General features: G+C 39.0%; 1 protein-coding gene across 1 annotated transcript in view; it reads left to right on the plus strand.

Moving 5' to 3' along the window:
* LOC138025858 (uncharacterized) overlaps window positions 1-17,500 on the plus strand; it is a 55,417-nt gene that overhangs the window by 27,669 nt on the left and 10,248 nt on the right. Inside the window, exons 2-4 of the mRNA XM_068873014.1 lie at window positions 11,062-11,269; window positions 14,062-14,372; window positions 14,565-14,705. Of these exons, the coding sequence (XP_068729115.1) occupies window positions 11,062-11,269; window positions 14,062-14,372; window positions 14,565-14,705 (660 nt within the window). The remainder of the gene's footprint in view (window positions 1-11,061; window positions 11,270-14,061; window positions 14,373-14,564; window positions 14,706-17,500) is intronic.

A 17,500-nucleotide genomic window follows, 5' to 3' on the forward strand; every position in this document is an offset into this window, starting at 1 on the left:
AAGCATGTTCTTTAAGGTAAAAATTATTCCAATCAACGGGCAGCTTTGTCACACGGGCAATCTTATGCAATTTGTCCCTAATCCTCATTTGGTGTTTTATTTCCTGATTCATAAATGGACACTGCCGGTATCTGATCTTCATATTCGTGATAGGGGCATGCCTGTCCAATACACTACCGAAATTAGCATCGAAATGTTCGACCTTTCCATTAACGTCACCGATTAATGAATTTTCATACCACGGGACTTGAAGTAGATCTTCCACAAAATCGTGAGCGTCATAATGCTTATAACTTCTGCACGTGATGTAAATCTGCTCAGGTTTTGGTCGTTTAAGTTCCAGTTTGGAATATACCAAAAAGTGGTCGCTAATGTGCGTTTCTTCCACGCCACTATCTACTACTAAGCTGGCATCAGATGCTAAAATAACATCGATAAGTGATGAGGACTGAGATGTAACCCTAGTAGGTGTCTTGATGAGCTGCGTAAGATTCAAGCTGTCGCACAGGTCACCTAGGGAGTGGGCTTCCGGGAAGTCACTTAACATATTGCAGTTCAGGTCGCCAGTTACAAATATTTCCTTGCCAAACGTAAGAGCATGCATGTAGTTTTCCATAAAATCGTCACCAAAGCAGGACACAGAGCAGTCTGGAGGTCTGTAAACAACGCATAGCAGTATAACTTTCAGCTTTTTGTGTTGAATTTCAAGCCAAAATTGTTGAAAACCAGAATCGGAGATCGCACAAAGTTCCTTTAAGACTTTTGCCTTGAGCGAAGTTCGAATGTAGACACACACACTGCCTCCTCTCTTCCTTAGTCGATCTTGTCGGAACAGCTTGTATCCGCCTATTTCTACCTCCACATTGGAAACGGTAGAATTGAGCCATGACTCCGAAATTGCCAATACGTCGAAATCCTTTTCGCTCACCAGCGTTTGCAACTGAACTAAATGATCTCTATTTTTCAAGGATCTGATGTTTAAATGAGCCATCAAGATTTTTGATCTTTGGAAGCTTTTCGGCTGGTTTCCTTGGCCCAATGTTTGCTCTGAATGAGACTGCACAGTCGACGCCCTCTTGCTATTCACGTTCGAGGTGTCAATTTGAATATTTAATAAGTTTGAATAGTTTACACCATTTCGTTCACCTCTCTGTCTTGTGCGACAATTTGCGTTGGATTCAAACACAGTTATAGCTATACCACTGCTCTTCTTCGTCCTTCGTCGGTGGTTACCGCCTCTTTGCCCTCTTGCTGGGGCCAGAAGATTATAGAATTTGAGTCTCTGCCAAAGTTCACTTGATAATGGCCGGGGAAGCGATCCGTGACTTGTCCTGTTGATTACCTTTAGCGAATTTCGCAACGATAAAAGTGCATTCCTTGTATAAACCAGCATGTTGACGTTCTTTAGTAAGGTATGCTTGTTTCTTGCAAAAAATTAACTCGTCAAAACACTGGAAAAAGGTTAAAAAATAACTACAAATACGGAGCTTACAATTATGCAGCCACTCGACAGGGCGCACTCACACTCACACTCACACTTATTATTGCTTTGTATCACGGAGTTCCTGTTTTTGGGAAGGTGGACCAAGTGTTCGTAGTTAATGGGGAAATGGTAATCTTGAGATACAAGATATTAAGAGTCTTGGAGTTTGTCAACCATTTAAATGCATATAAAGTTGTAGAACTGAGTGAAATGGCCTGCATTAAACATAAGAAACTCAAGGATTCCCATCCTCTTAGTCTGAGTAAGGGCTTTGGTCCATTTGCTAGAGATTTGGTTGTTATATTGATACAGAGTGGACTGTTTTTAATAAGTTGTTAACTAAAAGTTGTGCAGGACACTTGCCTATGAATAAATTCATGAGTCAAATTTTTCGAGTTGGTTTTTCTTTTTCAAGCTTCATGTTACATCATGATTGTCTTTTTAGAAGTGATGATAATTATTTAGGCTGCTAATTACATGAAGTTAGAACTGGTAAAAGCAATTTTTGTGGTGGAGTTCAGTTCAGTAAAACAGTTAATTATTCACATGTAATAATAAAAGATAACCACTTCTGTGCTTTGACAGAAGCAGATGTCTCGATTTCAAGGCTTGTTAAAAGTTATTGTCTTCCATAGGAGTAAAACTGGTGTATCAGCTCCTAAATCTCTATATCCATGATGAAACCTAGGACACAAAATTGCTATATTTTCCTTCTCCGACGATCGAATGGGTCTGCTATATATTACAAAATGTTCAGGGAGTTAATTCATACTTCAAGATCTCAATCACAATTGTGATTAGCAATACACTGCAGACACAATATAGTGAATAAATGTAGAATGTACATTTTAAAACTTCCTCTCATGAATTATGCCATGCATTGTCGGAATCTCCTGTACTCTGTAAATGTTAATGAAGGAAGTTGTAGTTGACAGACTTGGTCAAAGAGTTTATAATTGAAGTGGGTAACTAAGAAAACAGTTTTTAGAAAATAAAATATACATGTGTAGACAGAGAAAAGGTGTAAGAATCCTGGCTTAACATGCACCCATACACTGTAATTGAAAAACTTTAGATCTACAAACTTGCTTTTGGAGTCATGTCATATCTTGAAGACTGCAGAACAACCGAGTTCCGCTCTCACATCAACAAAAGCATTTTTGATAATGAGTAAAGTTGACTCACTTTTTGAGTAAAGTAAGCATTTTGCTCAAGATCTCGAGTTAGACTACTCACAACATGAATTAGATTTTTTGCTCAGCATACTGAGTTGAAGCAACTCAATATTTTGAGTAAACTGGGTATGACTCAGGTTTACTCAAACATGTGAGTAAATACTTACTGATTGAGTAAGTGTTTTTCTCTGATTACACAAAACTTCGAGTAATATTTATTACTAAACATACTGAGTAAATTAACACTTTATTTTGAGTAATTTGACTGTAAGTCAAGTGAGGGAGATATATAGCTGATTTCGTTTGGATCTCAGTATATTGATAGTTGGCTCTAGTTGTTTTACCCCTACATTATGGCTCTAAATAATTATTAAAATCTAAGCCATTTAGACCAAATACAATTTTGTAGCATTCTATCAGCGACAAATACTCTCATCTATGATCAAAAGAGTTCCAATTTCACATTTTGCAACTCTCCTCGTAAGGTATCTCGCGAGGTTGTTGTCCTAAGGCAATTTCGTGATGCTCTACTGGTTTTTTTTTTCCATAGATAAATTGTCTTTTGCTAAACATGGAGTCCATACCGGAAAAGCATATTCTAAACGACGTGACTCATATAACATAGAAAAAATTACCATGTTATTGCAGCCAACTGTGCGTTTTAACAAGCCTAGTATTCTACTGGCTTTTTGTTTAATTACTGTTAACGTTAGATCTACACGATATTCTCGGTTTTCAGCTGACGTCATAACCTTATGCAAATTAGGTTTCCACCATTCTGGTGCCCCTGATTATAGGGAAATGTATGACATTTTGAGCGCTCACGTTCGAAGTCTTCAAATAATTCATCTTTCCAATGGATATTTCCCAAGAAAGCGACCCAAAATCACTCGACGAGGTACCAGTACTTTCATCCTACGCAAAAAAAACCTCGAAAGCCACGTTCGAGAGCGCTATTTACTGGGTTGCCAACCCAGTCGGAATCTGTCTTTAATTTCGTCGTTTTTTTTACTGGGTTGCCTATGGCAAACCAGTCGAGGTCTTCGTTTAGTTTGTTTGTTTTCTTTTTTTTCTTTTTTTTAGTTTTTTTTTTTCCGTGTCGGTAAAAGTCTTGCCTGTCACTCCCCTGGTAAGTGGTGTCTTTGTGCATAGAGCCTTCTATGAGTATGTTCTTAGGATCGAGAGGGTAGTGGAACTGCGTAGATTTCTCTGGTGGACACAGTAGAATCATTAACTTAGCCTGCAATGGCGTCGAAAGTCATGTAACGCGAATGGCGTTTTAGTGGATCCTTAAACAAAATATACCCTTATGGAGCTCAATAATGGAAAGTCAGTTGGATAAACTAGGCAGGAAGCTCAAAAGCGACGAGTACTGGACTTCGACAACAATCTATCGCCCGTCGAGACGAAATCAAAGTGAGCTCTATTTACCTGAAGTACATGGTAATTTGACGCGATTGAGTTTCTTGTCTTCACGCACGCAATGAAATAGGAAGACGTTTTCGTCTCTAAGAGCAAATATGTTGTTTGTTTCAATAAAATTATCGCTGTTAAAGGATTCTGTGGTATTTTCTGCCTCTGTGAATTATAATATCATGTTGTGTATTGAATTTTCGAGCTTAAGGTTGAAATGTGATATGGGAGAAGTTTTTTAGTATTGCTCTGTAAGCAGGAAGGGTTCACAGGCCTGTTGGAAGCGTGCTTGAGTTTCAACAAAATGAGCCCCAAAATCAGTGAAAACTTGTGACGCAGATGAATAATAAAGTAGCTGCTATTTCCAAAATGATGGAATTACCTGGTGATAACATAAATAAGAGTTGGGCGATTGTGATCTTTGTTTTGACTTCGCTCATTTCATTGTCAAACTTTATAACACTTGACAGAAAAAGAAACTTACAAAAACCCGGTATCTTGCCATCATTTGACACAGATGCTTCACTGTTTGGCGAGTAAACATACAGCGGTAACTTAATCACGGCGCCCGCTGAATTCCGGCCATGTCACTTTCGATTTTGCAATTTACTTGAACGTAGCAAAAATCTCCCAAAATGTTTGTCGCTGATCGTAACTTTTTATATTCTATATTCACGGTTCAAAATTAATGTTGTTTTGATGTCGTAAATATTTTATTCTCGATCGACCGTCCGGGAAACTTCCTTCTGCTCTTTCTGAAAACTGTGTATCAATAGTTATGTGCTTTTTCATCAATATTTCTTTTGCATAAAGCAAGCTAACAAGATCTGTACCTTGCTGAGTTCGCATTTGTTAGAGTTAATAGTATTTTCGGTCCGATGCTTCTGTTTTAAGAGGGGTACATTATTTTGGTCTCCCATCCAAACACTAACCCCGCCCGGCAGGGCTTAACTTCAGTGAACTTTAGTATTAGAAAGCCCTCAGATGCTCAGAGGGCACACTTGTGGTAAAACGAAGTTGTGAGGGAACTTGAAAATTATCAACATGTCAGCCCAGAAGCCAATGTTTCTCGCTTCTCTTTTATTTGTTATTCTTCAGAGACTGGAATGCTGTATTTCAATACCACACAATTCAGTGCCTTCTGATTTTCTGTAGCACGTACCACAGGCAACCCAGTGTATGCTTCACAGAAGCATCTCGTTATTTTTCGTTTTCTTTTTCTTTTTCTTTTTTTCCGTGTCGGTAAAAGTCCTGCCTGTCACTCCCCTGCTAAGTGGTGTCTTTGTGCATAGAGCCTTCTACGCGTATTTTCTTAGGATCGAGAGGGTAGTGGGAAATGCGTAGATTTCTCTGGTGGACACAGTAGAACGATTAACTTAACCGGCAATGGCGTCGAAAGTCATGTAACGCGAATGGCGTTTTAGGGGATCTTTGAACAAAATGTACCCTAATGAAGCTCAATAATGGCAAGCGAATTGGATACTGGACAGGACAGGCGGTCGAATGTTAGAAGCGACGAGTAATGGACTTCGACAACAATCTGTCGCCCGTCGAGCCGTAATCAAAGTGAGCAGTCTTCCTAACATTTTGCCAAGCGTGGTGTTTTGTACAACACTCAAACCAAATGAACAGTTCTCTGGTAACTCAGTGTGGGTTCAACAAAGACAGATAAGGAATCCATATAGTGGATCTGTTATCTCAGTTGTCTCGCTATTTGTCAGATTTGTATTTACCTGTTCTCAACTCTGCACAGTCTTCCAGTATAACAATTGGAAATTTCACTAATAAGTCATTGACGTGAATGGCGTTTTAGTGGATCTTTAAACAAAATATACCCTCATGGAGCTCAAGAATGGATCGTCAATTGTATGAGCAAGACAGCGCTGAAAAATAAATATCTGGATTGTAAGAGACGAGTAATGGTCGTCGACAACAATTTCATTTTTCGCCTTTGGATATCAAGTGAGCTTTGTTTCTAATATTTTACTAACTTGGTATTATATAAAACACGGAAATCAAATAGCAATTTTTTTATGGATTTAACCATAGTTACTAACTATGATTTAACAAATTAACATTGAAGGAATCGAACGCCAACTAGAATGCATCACAGTGTTTACTCAAGTCGCATCTTAGTTGTCTGACAATTTACATTTACCGGTATTTTGTACTCAACTCAGCAAAGGTGTAAAATATTTGGAAATGTGACAGTGAAAAATTACTTGAATGAAAGCTTGTTGTCTCTTTTGTGCTTTATTATTTACGGTCAAGGTTCTTTCGAAAAGGGTTGAATGTGAACTGTCAGAAATTTATTTAATTGCATATGCTTTGTGATTGTTTGTTTCGCTTGCACGCACGCAACTGAAATAGGAAGGGTTTCTTGCCTCTTATAGCAAATATGTTGCTTGTTTCAATAAATGTTTCGCTGGAAAATATTTCTGTGAAATTTCTAGCTTTTGTAAATTTATCATGTTGTGTAATTTTCGAGCTTAGCAAATTTGCATACATGTGTTGAAATGTGATACGGGGAGAATTTTTGTGGTAACGCATTAGTCACGAAAATCAACCGGTCTGTTGGAAGCGTGCTTGAGTTTCAACAAAATGACCCCCAAAATCGGCAAAAGATTGTGACGCTGATGAATAATAAAGTAGCTGCTATTACCAAAACGATGGAATTACCTGGTGATAAATAACCTTGTCTTGGAGAGTAAATTTTTGATTTTCCAGAAACAATGGTCAACCTCTGAGAGTTGCGCGATTGTGATCTTTGTGTTGAATTCGCACATTTCTTGTCAAAATTTATAACAATCGAAATAAAAAGAAAACTAACAAAAACAAAAACCCGGTAGCTTGGCATCATTTGACACAGATGCTTCACTGTTTCGCGAGTAAACATGCCGCGGTAAAATAACGCGGTAACTTGATCACTGCGCTCGCTGAATTCGATGTGCGATTTACTCGGTGCAGCCAAACTTGTACAATTACAACAAAACAACTAAAATCTCCCAAACTGTTTTTCGCTGATGGTAACTTTTTATATTCGTGGTTCAAAATAAATGTTGTTTTCATGTCGTAGATTTTATTACCGATGGCAAAATATTTTATGCTCGATCGACCGTCCTGAAACTTCCTTCTGCTCTTCTTAAAAACTGTGTATCCATATTTATTTACTTTTACATCAATATTTGTTTTGGATAAAGCAAGCTAACAAAATCTGTATCTTGCTTGGTTCGCATTTGATAGCATTAAAATAGAATTTTCGGTCCTATGCTTCTGTTACTGAGTGGTATATTTCTTAGGTCGCCCATCCAGATACTAACCCCGCCGAATAGGAATAACTTCAGCTTTCAACTGTTGTTTACAAAGCTTTCAGATGCTGTCAGATGCTGTCAGTGCACGCTTACACTTGTGGTGGAAAGAAGTTGCATGATCAACATGTCAGCCCAGAAGCCAATGTTTCTCGATTCCCTTTTATTTTCTTCAGTCTCTCTGGGTTCAGTACTTTGCTAGTAACCACATGTCTTCTCAAGGGGCTATTTATCTAAGACTTCTAACATGGCGCTACAATGATAGAAAATACCAAAACTATATCGTGTACTGTTAGACCTGCATATTACGCAAAGACAACTGTCAACATGTCATCCCAGAAGACAATGTTTTTCACTTCCCACTTATTTTCTTCAATCTTTCTGGGCTCAGTACTTTGCTAGTAACCACATGTCTTCTCAGGCTATTTACCCAAGACTTCTACCATTTCACTACAATGATACACAATACCAAAACAATATCGTGCACTGTTAGAGCTACATATTACGCAAGGACAACTTGAAGCTCCTGGAAGACAACACACAGTTCAGTTGACATTATGGAATAAATCGCTGTGTTACTTCACTACCACACGTAGGCAATGCGTGTCAATTTTTTTTAAAGAGGACAGGAATTTCTTCTTTCTGACAAATGATTAATTAATAGGCCGGTCGCCAGGTTTTTAACCTCACAAAAGGATCTGTTTCGTCGTACGAACGTGTGAAGACCTGTGAGCCAAAGGGCCTCTGCTGGTATGACTTCTGGTATGACTTCTGGTACGACTTCTGGGTCACCCCCCCCCCCCCCCCCCCCTCCAACTTGAAAAAAATTGCGTGGAACGCTGCACGTACCACAGGCAACCCAGTGTACCCTCACGGAGGGTCTAGTTGAAGAAGATTTTCTGTCGTTTGCGTAGACCCAGCGGCCATACGGAGCGATCAGTTTGGCTCCTCTAGAAGTCTCAGACTTGCTTTCCTAGTTAGTTTTAGAGACAAGCTACTATACAAACAAGCAGTTTAAGACCTTCAAAATTTTGAAAGCGTACAACCAGATGATTTCTGGTTTCTTTGCGTCCGTTTAAGCAAGGGAAGGAAATCGCGGGCAAGATTGTTGTTGTTTGCGGCGAAGGTGACTCGGAAGTTTGACACTCGGCGTCGACCTTATCTGTATCAGTTTCCAGTTGGATTTCTTTTAATACCTTCGCTAACTGCTATGGCCACCAGATGAGAAGAAAAGGCCTCCTCATTCCCTTTGTTTCGATGATTTCCCTCTTCTTCTGTCAAAGTACTCGGTCGATTAGAGTCTCAGTCCTTCACCTTGAGAAGGTGAGAAGCTTTTTTCCTTCGAAATTCGTCCGATTTCCTTCAAACTCAGTCAATTTGGGCGCTCCACCCCTCGCATTCGCCTGTCGAATTTCAGCGAAATCGAATAAAACGCCTCCGAGTTAGACATTTGCTAACCTGAGTATCACAAACGCCTGATATTCAGGTTAAATTCACCTCATTAAATATTCAAAACCGGAGCACCTCATTTGCATCGGGCATATTTAATGAGATGAATTTTCTCCGCGATATTGTGGTTTAATCGGTCGAAATTGAGCACACTTGTTCGAGGGGTTCAAGCGCTTCGGTGGTGTGAATTGGGAAGACATCGGTGGAAACCCAGCCGAGAAACGCTTTATCGAAAAAAAAGCCAACTTTCGAAAAATTCTGACTCGCTCGCCTTTTACCCTAAAACCCTGAACCAACGCGTGCTAAATCGCTGCGAAAGCTTTACAGGATAAAACACAACTGTTCACAGCAAAAGCCGTTACTGGCAATCACCGCAAAAGCTTTAATTGCTAAACCCGTAAAGACAATTTCAGCAAAATAAGTCCAACCCCACACTTAAAGTTAAAATCTAACATTAAGCCGTGAGGCAATCGCTGCGAAAGCTTTTAAATTGTCTTTTGTTCGTTGTATCTGTCCCAGAGTAAGGCAGGCTTCCCAGAAACAAAGTCTTTCGATTTCGTGTCGTCTCGGCTTATCTGTGAAATCCACGCGTTTCGGCGATTTTCTGTTAGCTGTTTATAACTTTCACCGTTCTTATCAACAACGATAGGTATACGGAATAGACTAATACCTTCCTTGTTTCCAGATTTTACTCCACAGCCAGGTATTATACAGAGAACTCACTCACATCTCTCTCTACGTGTCTCTGTTTACGATTCGAGGGGCTCCACAATGGCGGTTAACGACGGTTGTCAAGGACTAAGGTCACGTGGGTGAAAACCAAGAATACGACCAAGTTAGGTCGCTTGATATGTTAACACCCAAATCCTTATACGAATTTACAGATTTTAATAACGTGTTGGATAAGTAATATGAGTGTTCGGTTTTGCCCCTCTTGTGCGTTATTATTTTTTTGCATTAATTTGACTTGCCAATCTGTTGCCCATCTGTCAAAGGAGGCTAAATCAGACTGTAAGATAGTAATATCGTTTGGGTTGGTTAGTTCCTGATAAATTTTACGGGTTGGGCATGTTCATCGTTCTAGTGTAGTATTGAAGGCACAGGACTATAGATCTGGAGGGTCTGAGTTCTAGTGCCGGTAAGTGCATAGTACAGTTCTTTCTTCCCTAGCTATGTTGTAATGTTGAGATTGAATCGATAAGTGTATGAATGCAGAAACTGATAAGATGATACGCAACATTTAAAAGATGTGTTGAGATGCCTAAGACAGGGCTTGAGGGAAGGTATAGGTGTTTTAAATCCGTTTTGATAGCTGCTTTAAACTAGCTAGAGTGCTTATTCAATCTAGGTAAAATGAGGATCACCAATTTAACATACGTAAAAACGGATTCAACCTGAGACCGGATTTGACCGAGAACATATACGCCAAGAAAAACAGTGTCGTGTGTTTTAGTTAGCAATAGTGTAACGCAAAGGGTTCACAAACGGGAGCAAGAATTTTAAATTTAACACAGGCAGTTTACTTACGACACCTTCTATATCAACATCCATGTGATTCCGTGAGTATTAATTATAATTAAGGTAGCTGAACTCTCGAGAGAGTTTAGCTACTTTGAAGTCAGGACTTCAAGGCAAAAACATAAACCTCAATGGAAGTGATTGAGAAACTTCGAATTCTTCTTTCTTTTTTCAATTCAGCCGTGTAAGGCAGTTTGGATGTGCCTTTAAGGTGGCTCAAACCAGTTTCAACACTTTCAAGAGACCTTGTTATTAGAATGATTGACAATACAACACTTTATCACGTAACAGCAATGTTATGGTACTTTGCATGTGAAACATCAACTATTACTGCTGAATAAGATTCAGTCATTTTTGTGACGTGACAAGTTAACATGAAAACAGGAAAGCATTGCGAAAATACCCTATATTTTGGCTTTAGTTGCTCATATCTGAAAAACGAACTCGGTGAAAAAAATGACCAAATCTTTTTCAGCAAGAATTGGTGTTTCATATGGTACCGTAATATTGCTGTTAAGTGATAAAGTATTGTCAATTCTTCTAATAAGAATGTTTCTTTCAAGTGTTGAAACTGGTTTCAGCCACCTTAATTCGATGCGTAGATGATATATAAGTATTGAAAGTATTGCGCTCTTAGTTGCCATAGTGAGCTCCGATTAATGTTTTTTTTGTTTTCATGGAAGCGAATAAAGGAGAAACTCTCTGCTTCTTTCAGGCCTTTTCCATTTTGTCTGAAGCCAAAGACGAAGATGAAAGGAAAAGGCGCATTTTACTGGATCTCTTCGAAAAGACAGAAGGCTGCTTGATGAAGATGGACAAGAAATTCCTTAATTTACTGCAAATGAAAGTTCCAAACGTTAAAGAAAACATGGAAAATCAAAAATCACAACTGGCTCAAAAGGAATACTTTCTTCTTGTGGCAGGTATGTATTTAAATTTGTAGAAATTATCTCAAAAAATGAGTCAAGATTTCGTCAACTTTACTGTTATCGGGATACAGTCACTCATCTACCATGTTTCTTTTGTGTTTATTTTACAGGTTAAATTAATTTCAGGTTAATTTTAATTTCAACCTAAATTGATTTTTTCAACCTAGCTTATTACGAACTGTCTAAAAAGAGGTTTTCCCTTTTTTCAGGGATGTAACAAAAAAGATGGGGCTTGGACTTTTAGGGGGGATAAGAAAGAAAATAATAAGAAGAAACAACGGTACCCTCCTTCACCTTTCCACAATTTCGCACATGCGTAAATGATAAAGTGAGACTTAAACAATTTCAGCTCATCCACACAGTTATATGGCCGCCAACGGAACTTTATGAAGAAGTTAAAGGGTGGCTAAATTTATCTGAAGAAGAATGAAAATCATCTGAGTCTCCAATTCAACAAAAGCAAAATTGTTTGCAAGAGGTGGGCTCTTGATTTTGAAGGACAAATAGTCAAATATTGTACGAAGTTTATTTACGTCACCAGGAACAAGGCATCATTTCTAGTCATGATGACAAACCGACTTTCGCCGCAAACACAGCGTTCACACTGTGAAAAAAGGATGGTGGCACGGGCAAATAGAACAACAAAAGATAACCTTTGAATCAAAGAAAAGAACTCGTCACCGAACCACTGGTGTCATCATCTTGGAGAAACCGCTTGTAACAAAAACATAACCATGCATTTACAGAACAATTGCCAAAATGCCGTATAAAGTGGTTTTCGGAATCTCTCGGAGAAAAACAAGTCAAAACGCCACAAATAAGTGGACAAGGCATAGCTGAAGTGAAGTAAAGTTATTAGTCTATCGCCTCGGTATTTTCAGGACTAATTTACAATGCTTTTTGTAGGGGAATTTGGCAAGACTGCTTGTTACGCAGTTTACAATTTACTTAGGAAGTGAAAGATACCCCAAACCAGATTAGGCCAGACCACAACACCGGGGACAACGTCCCCTACTCTTTTCGAGAAGTGAGTGGGTTCTTTACTAACGCCCCATACTATTTGGTTTCCAACAAGGGCTATGAGACAGGATCCCCGGTTTACAGTCCCTATCCGAGAAGACTTGAAAGTGTAACCATTTGCAGGTGTAATTACAAAGGCAGCACTTTCTCCCCCTTTCTACATCAAATACAGAGCAGGAGAATGGTCAATAATTTGAAAAAGTGGATGAACCAGACATTGAAGGAGATCGGTGTCTGACACTTGCAAACTGCAGACCGCGGACTGCAGACTTACCCTAAATCACAGTTATTGAAAGCTAACCGCTCTAAAGTGGGTGGTAAGACTTATTTGAAATGGGTGCTTAGACTTAAATACTGCCTATCAGCGCTATTTGTTGGCAGCCAATAGTCTGCCTTCCGTAGTTATCGTACACCAGAAAGCGAAGAAGAAAAAGAAGAAGTTCGAGGTCCGGGATTATGTGCCGCTGAAAATTACGAAAGGGAAAAAGGAAACGCCCCCTCATCCAAACGTGCTTCTTACTTAAATTGTAAAACTTGAAGGAGATTGTGCCAAAAAAATCTCAAAGTTTGGATTTATCACTGCAAACAGAGAGCAAAATAAAAAAAAAATTAAAAAAAATTTCTTTGGTAATTCAAAAGAAATAACACTAACAATAGCCTAGAGAATGGTTCTGATCATTAGATTATGAAACCCCTTTTTTTTTTCCTGACTTTTCAAAGTTTTGTTTTTACTTTTGATTATTACGAATTCGAAGTAAGCAAAAGATAGAGGAAATAAGGAAGCAAATTAAAAATCAACAATACATCATGTACGTTTCAGTTCTTTTATTCCTCAGACGATAATTCAATATTGTTGCCCCCTACCCTCCGAAGGAGATTCATCAATGAACACTGTCCTTCTAAAAAGCTCTGAGAAAGAAATGTAGAATCGGTTATCATGCACAGTATGCCTAACCCCAACCTTAATGCTAACTATCTAAAATCAGTGCCTAGACTTAACAATGATTGGGGTTTTATAAAACACTCATGAAAAATTTCATCCGCTCCTTTCTTGGACCACTTATCAATATATTAAACGTACTTGCTAATAATTGACTGGCTTTTGTTGATGTTTCCTACTTTCAGTTTCAACCTAGTTTAAAATAAAAAGACCTAGGTTGAAATTAAAATTAACCTGAATCTAAATTTAACTGTATACCTAACATTTACACTCATAGGTGAAACGAGTTCTGGAAAAAGCAGTTTGACCAATCGTATTATGGGAGAGGAAATTTGTCCTTATTCTGTCCTTAGTACAACCTCCACCATATGTGAACTTAAGTTTGGAAAAGAACGCAGAATTGTGGCCCACTTCAAGGACAAGGATCCAGTAACATGTCTTCCCACAAAAGTCATCAACTTAAAAGAAGTAATAAAATATTAGTATAAATACACAGGTGATTATACAAAATCGCGCGCTCTCATTGGCTCGCTATTTCGGATTATCAGCCGATAATCACCTAGACGGACAAAATGGCCGCCAGTAGTCGTTTTGCCACTGTAAGTGAAGATGATTTCGCGTTGAAATGTTTTTGTTTCTTTTTTTTTTTTAATTAATCACCTGTGTATTTATACTAAAACAATTATTCGCCTCAGGCTCAGTGATTATCGGTGAATATTCACCGATAATCACTTCGCCTTCGGCGAATAATTGTTAAATGAAATGACCTAGGTTGAAATTAAAATTAACCCGAATTTAAATTTAACTATAACTTTTACACTGATAGGTGAGACGAGTTCTGGGAAAAGCAGTTTGATCAATCTTATTATGGGAGAGGAAATTTGTCCTTATTCTGTCCTTAGTACAACCTCCACCATATGTGAACTTAAGTTTGGAAAAGAACGCAAAATTGTGGCCCACTTCAAGAACAAGGATCCAGAAACGTCACTGCCCACAAGAGTCATCCACTTAAAAGAAAATCCAGAAAGTGGCAGCTACCTTGAGCAGATTTCACCTTATGTTCACTTGAAGAGCGAACGCGAGAAAGGCTCAATGTACAAAAAGATTGAATTATTTTGGCCTCACAGTCTACTGGAGGTAATTATTTGGTAAAGGCACTCAATTTACAAGCTTACAACCTCTATTGTACTTCTCTGAATTAGTGAAAGTAATCACAAATATAACCAACACGAAATGACTTTGGCCTAGCTCCTTCATTGTGATCACTTACTACACGGAATTAATAACCCAAACGTCTGTGTTGTCCTTTTTTGATATTCTATATTTTAGAGAGGAATAGTTATTATTGACAGTCCTGGTGTTGGAGAATCTGAAATTTTGGACGAGATCGTCACCCAATATTTGCCTCAAGCTTTTGCCTTCATTTACACTATTAACAGTTGCAATGCCGGAGGAGTTCAGAAAGACAGAGTAAGTAAATAAAGCTGTGAAACTATTTCAGAAATATACCATCTGAAGTTATCGTGCACTCTGTGCATTCATAGGGTAACTGCTGTTTACTCGCGGTCACGAGGAAAGAATTTTAAAATTCCATCAGCATTCACGTCCATCTGGCACTCAACGCAGAACAAAATCTTTTAACTTCATTCGGAGACAAATAAAACTATCGTCTGTTCGAATCACCGTTGTCCACAACAGCAGGCACGATGTGCTATGCACACAATCACTCCCTCCACCCCCAAAATGTTTGTGTATCTCAGGATGTTAACAGACCACAAGATCGGTCACGAGGAAAGAACTTTAAAAGGCCATCAGCATTCACGTCCATCACTGAACGCAGAACAAATCCTTTAACTTCATTCAGAGACACACAAAGCTATCGTCTGTTCGAATCACCGTTGTCCACAACAGCAGGCGCGATGTGCTATGCCCACAATCACTCCCTCCACCCCCAAAATGCATGTATCTCAGGATGTTAACAGACCACAAAGAAATATCAAAGACATTAACATTCTTCATTATCTGGAGAACATGAAGGTTAAAACCGGCCCAAGATTCTGTAAGAAGAATATTTTAAAGATACTCCAAAAACTTAGTAACAATTCATGAGTCTAACAGCCTATCAAAACATGGATAAAACATCACGTGTATGAACCTTTATAGCTGGTAATCTACGATCACTCTGAAAAGCCTGGTGGCGGTTTTGATGTCAGTCCTAGGGAAGTGCGGGGCTGAATACACAAATAACGCAATAGGCCATTTTACAGTTGTTTGCTTAGCCACCTAGCCTATGAATGGCTGCGAGGCTGACGGTGACCTTGTATTGATACAGCCCCCATGCTTTTATCATGTAAATTGTGTTGTAATTCTAATTAGCCCATATTAAAATTACAATAGCACGAAGGTTTGTATCAAAACAGAGTCACCGGCAGTCTCGCTTCCATTCTTAACTTAGCTACAACCGTAAAAGGGTCTATTATCGCTTATTCTCAAATGAAACTATCGTTATACAAAATAATGAATGGGGTGGTTTCTAAAGAAACTGTGGTGCTGCGTCGGTGGGGAAGTAGTATACAAAAATTTGGTTTTATCAACGGAGTTGATAATGTAAATTGGCCACCGTACAAAGATTCTAAAAGCTGACGTTTTGAGTGTTAGCCCTTCGTCAGAGCGAATCGAGGAATTATGGGTTACGCTTAGTTTATATAGTAGAGTAGGAGCTACGCTATTGGTGGTAACATGGGAACGTGAAAAATAGGAATATATTAGTTAAATGAAAAGCGTTCGTTAATACCGTGAGGATTAAGGGTGCCGATTTGGAAGATGAATTTTTGTTCCAGATTCTTGCGGCTTTCCGTCGTACCTAGATGTAGGGAAAGGCCGCAGATAGCCATGTGTTTTTCGGAGTGGTTAGGGAGGTTAAAATGACCAGCGACTGGCTTAGATGCATCCTTTTCATTCTTCTAAACATCGCGAAGGTGTTCGCGGAATCGGTCGCCCAGTCGTCTACCTGTCTCGCCAATGTATAATTTATTGCATAACGTACAGGTTATGCAATAAATGACATTTGTTGCGGAGGTACGTGTGAAACGATCGGTGATCTTAACAGATCACTTAGGTCCCGATATCTTGCTAGTGTTAAGAATGAAAAGACAAGTTTTGCGTCGTGAGAGCGCACATTTGAAAGTGCCGGGTTACTCGTTAGTTTTGAGCGCGCTTCTAACTAAAAAGTTGCCTACGTTTTTGTCGCGTTTAAATAAAATAAGTGGAGGTTGCGAAAAGATTCTACCAGTCTCGGGATCATTTTGGAGTAATTTAAAATTATTAAGAATGATAATTTTGACTGCGTGATTATGAGGATGGAAAGCGAGGGTGAATGGAATTCTGTCATTCTTATCTTTTTGTGACGTTTTTAGTGCTGACTGTCGATCAAATTGTTGGGCGCGATGATGGCCCGATTTGACTACAGAGGCAGCAAATCGGAGGAGATGTGCCATTTCTTCGAAAAACGTGGCTATCCTGCCTCTGTAGTCAAAGCGGGCCATCATCGCGCCCAACAATTTGCGACAGTCAGCACTACAAACGTCACAATTGCAAAAAGATAAGAATGACAGAATTCCATTCACCCTCACTTTCCATCCTCATAATCACGCAGTCAAAAGTATCATTCTTAATAATTTTAAATTACTCCAAAATGATCCCGAGACTGGTAGAATCTTTTCGCAACTTCCACTTATCTCATTTAAACGCGACAAAAACGTAGGCAACTTTTTAGTTAGAAGCGCGCTCAAAACTAACGAGCAACCCGGCACTTTCAAATGTGCGCGCTCACGATGCAAAACTTGTCTTTTCAGGCTTAACACTAGCAAGATATCGGGACCTATGAGATCTGTTAAGATCACCGATCGTTTCACATGTACCTCCGCAAATGTCATCTATTGCATAACCTGTACCTTATGCAAAAAATCATACATTGGCGAGACAGGTAGACGACTAAGGCGACCGATTCCGCGAACACCTTCGCGATATTGAGAAGAATGACAAGGATGCATCTAAGCCAGTCGATCGTCATTTTAATCTCCCTAACCACTCCAAAAAACACATGGCTGTCTGCGGCCTTTCCCTACATCTAGGTACGACGGAAAGCCGCAAGAATCTGGAACAAAAATTCATCAATCGGCACCCTTAATCCTCACGGTATTAACGAACGCTTTTCATTTAACTAATATATTCCTATTTTTCACGTTCCCATGTTACCACCAATA

Source organism: Montipora capricornis, chromosome 2, assembly GCF_036669925.1.
Source record: "Montipora capricornis isolate CH-2021 chromosome 2, ASM3666992v2, whole genome shotgun sequence".
NCBI lineage: Eukaryota > Metazoa > Cnidaria > Anthozoa > Scleractinia > Acroporidae > Montipora > Montipora capricornis.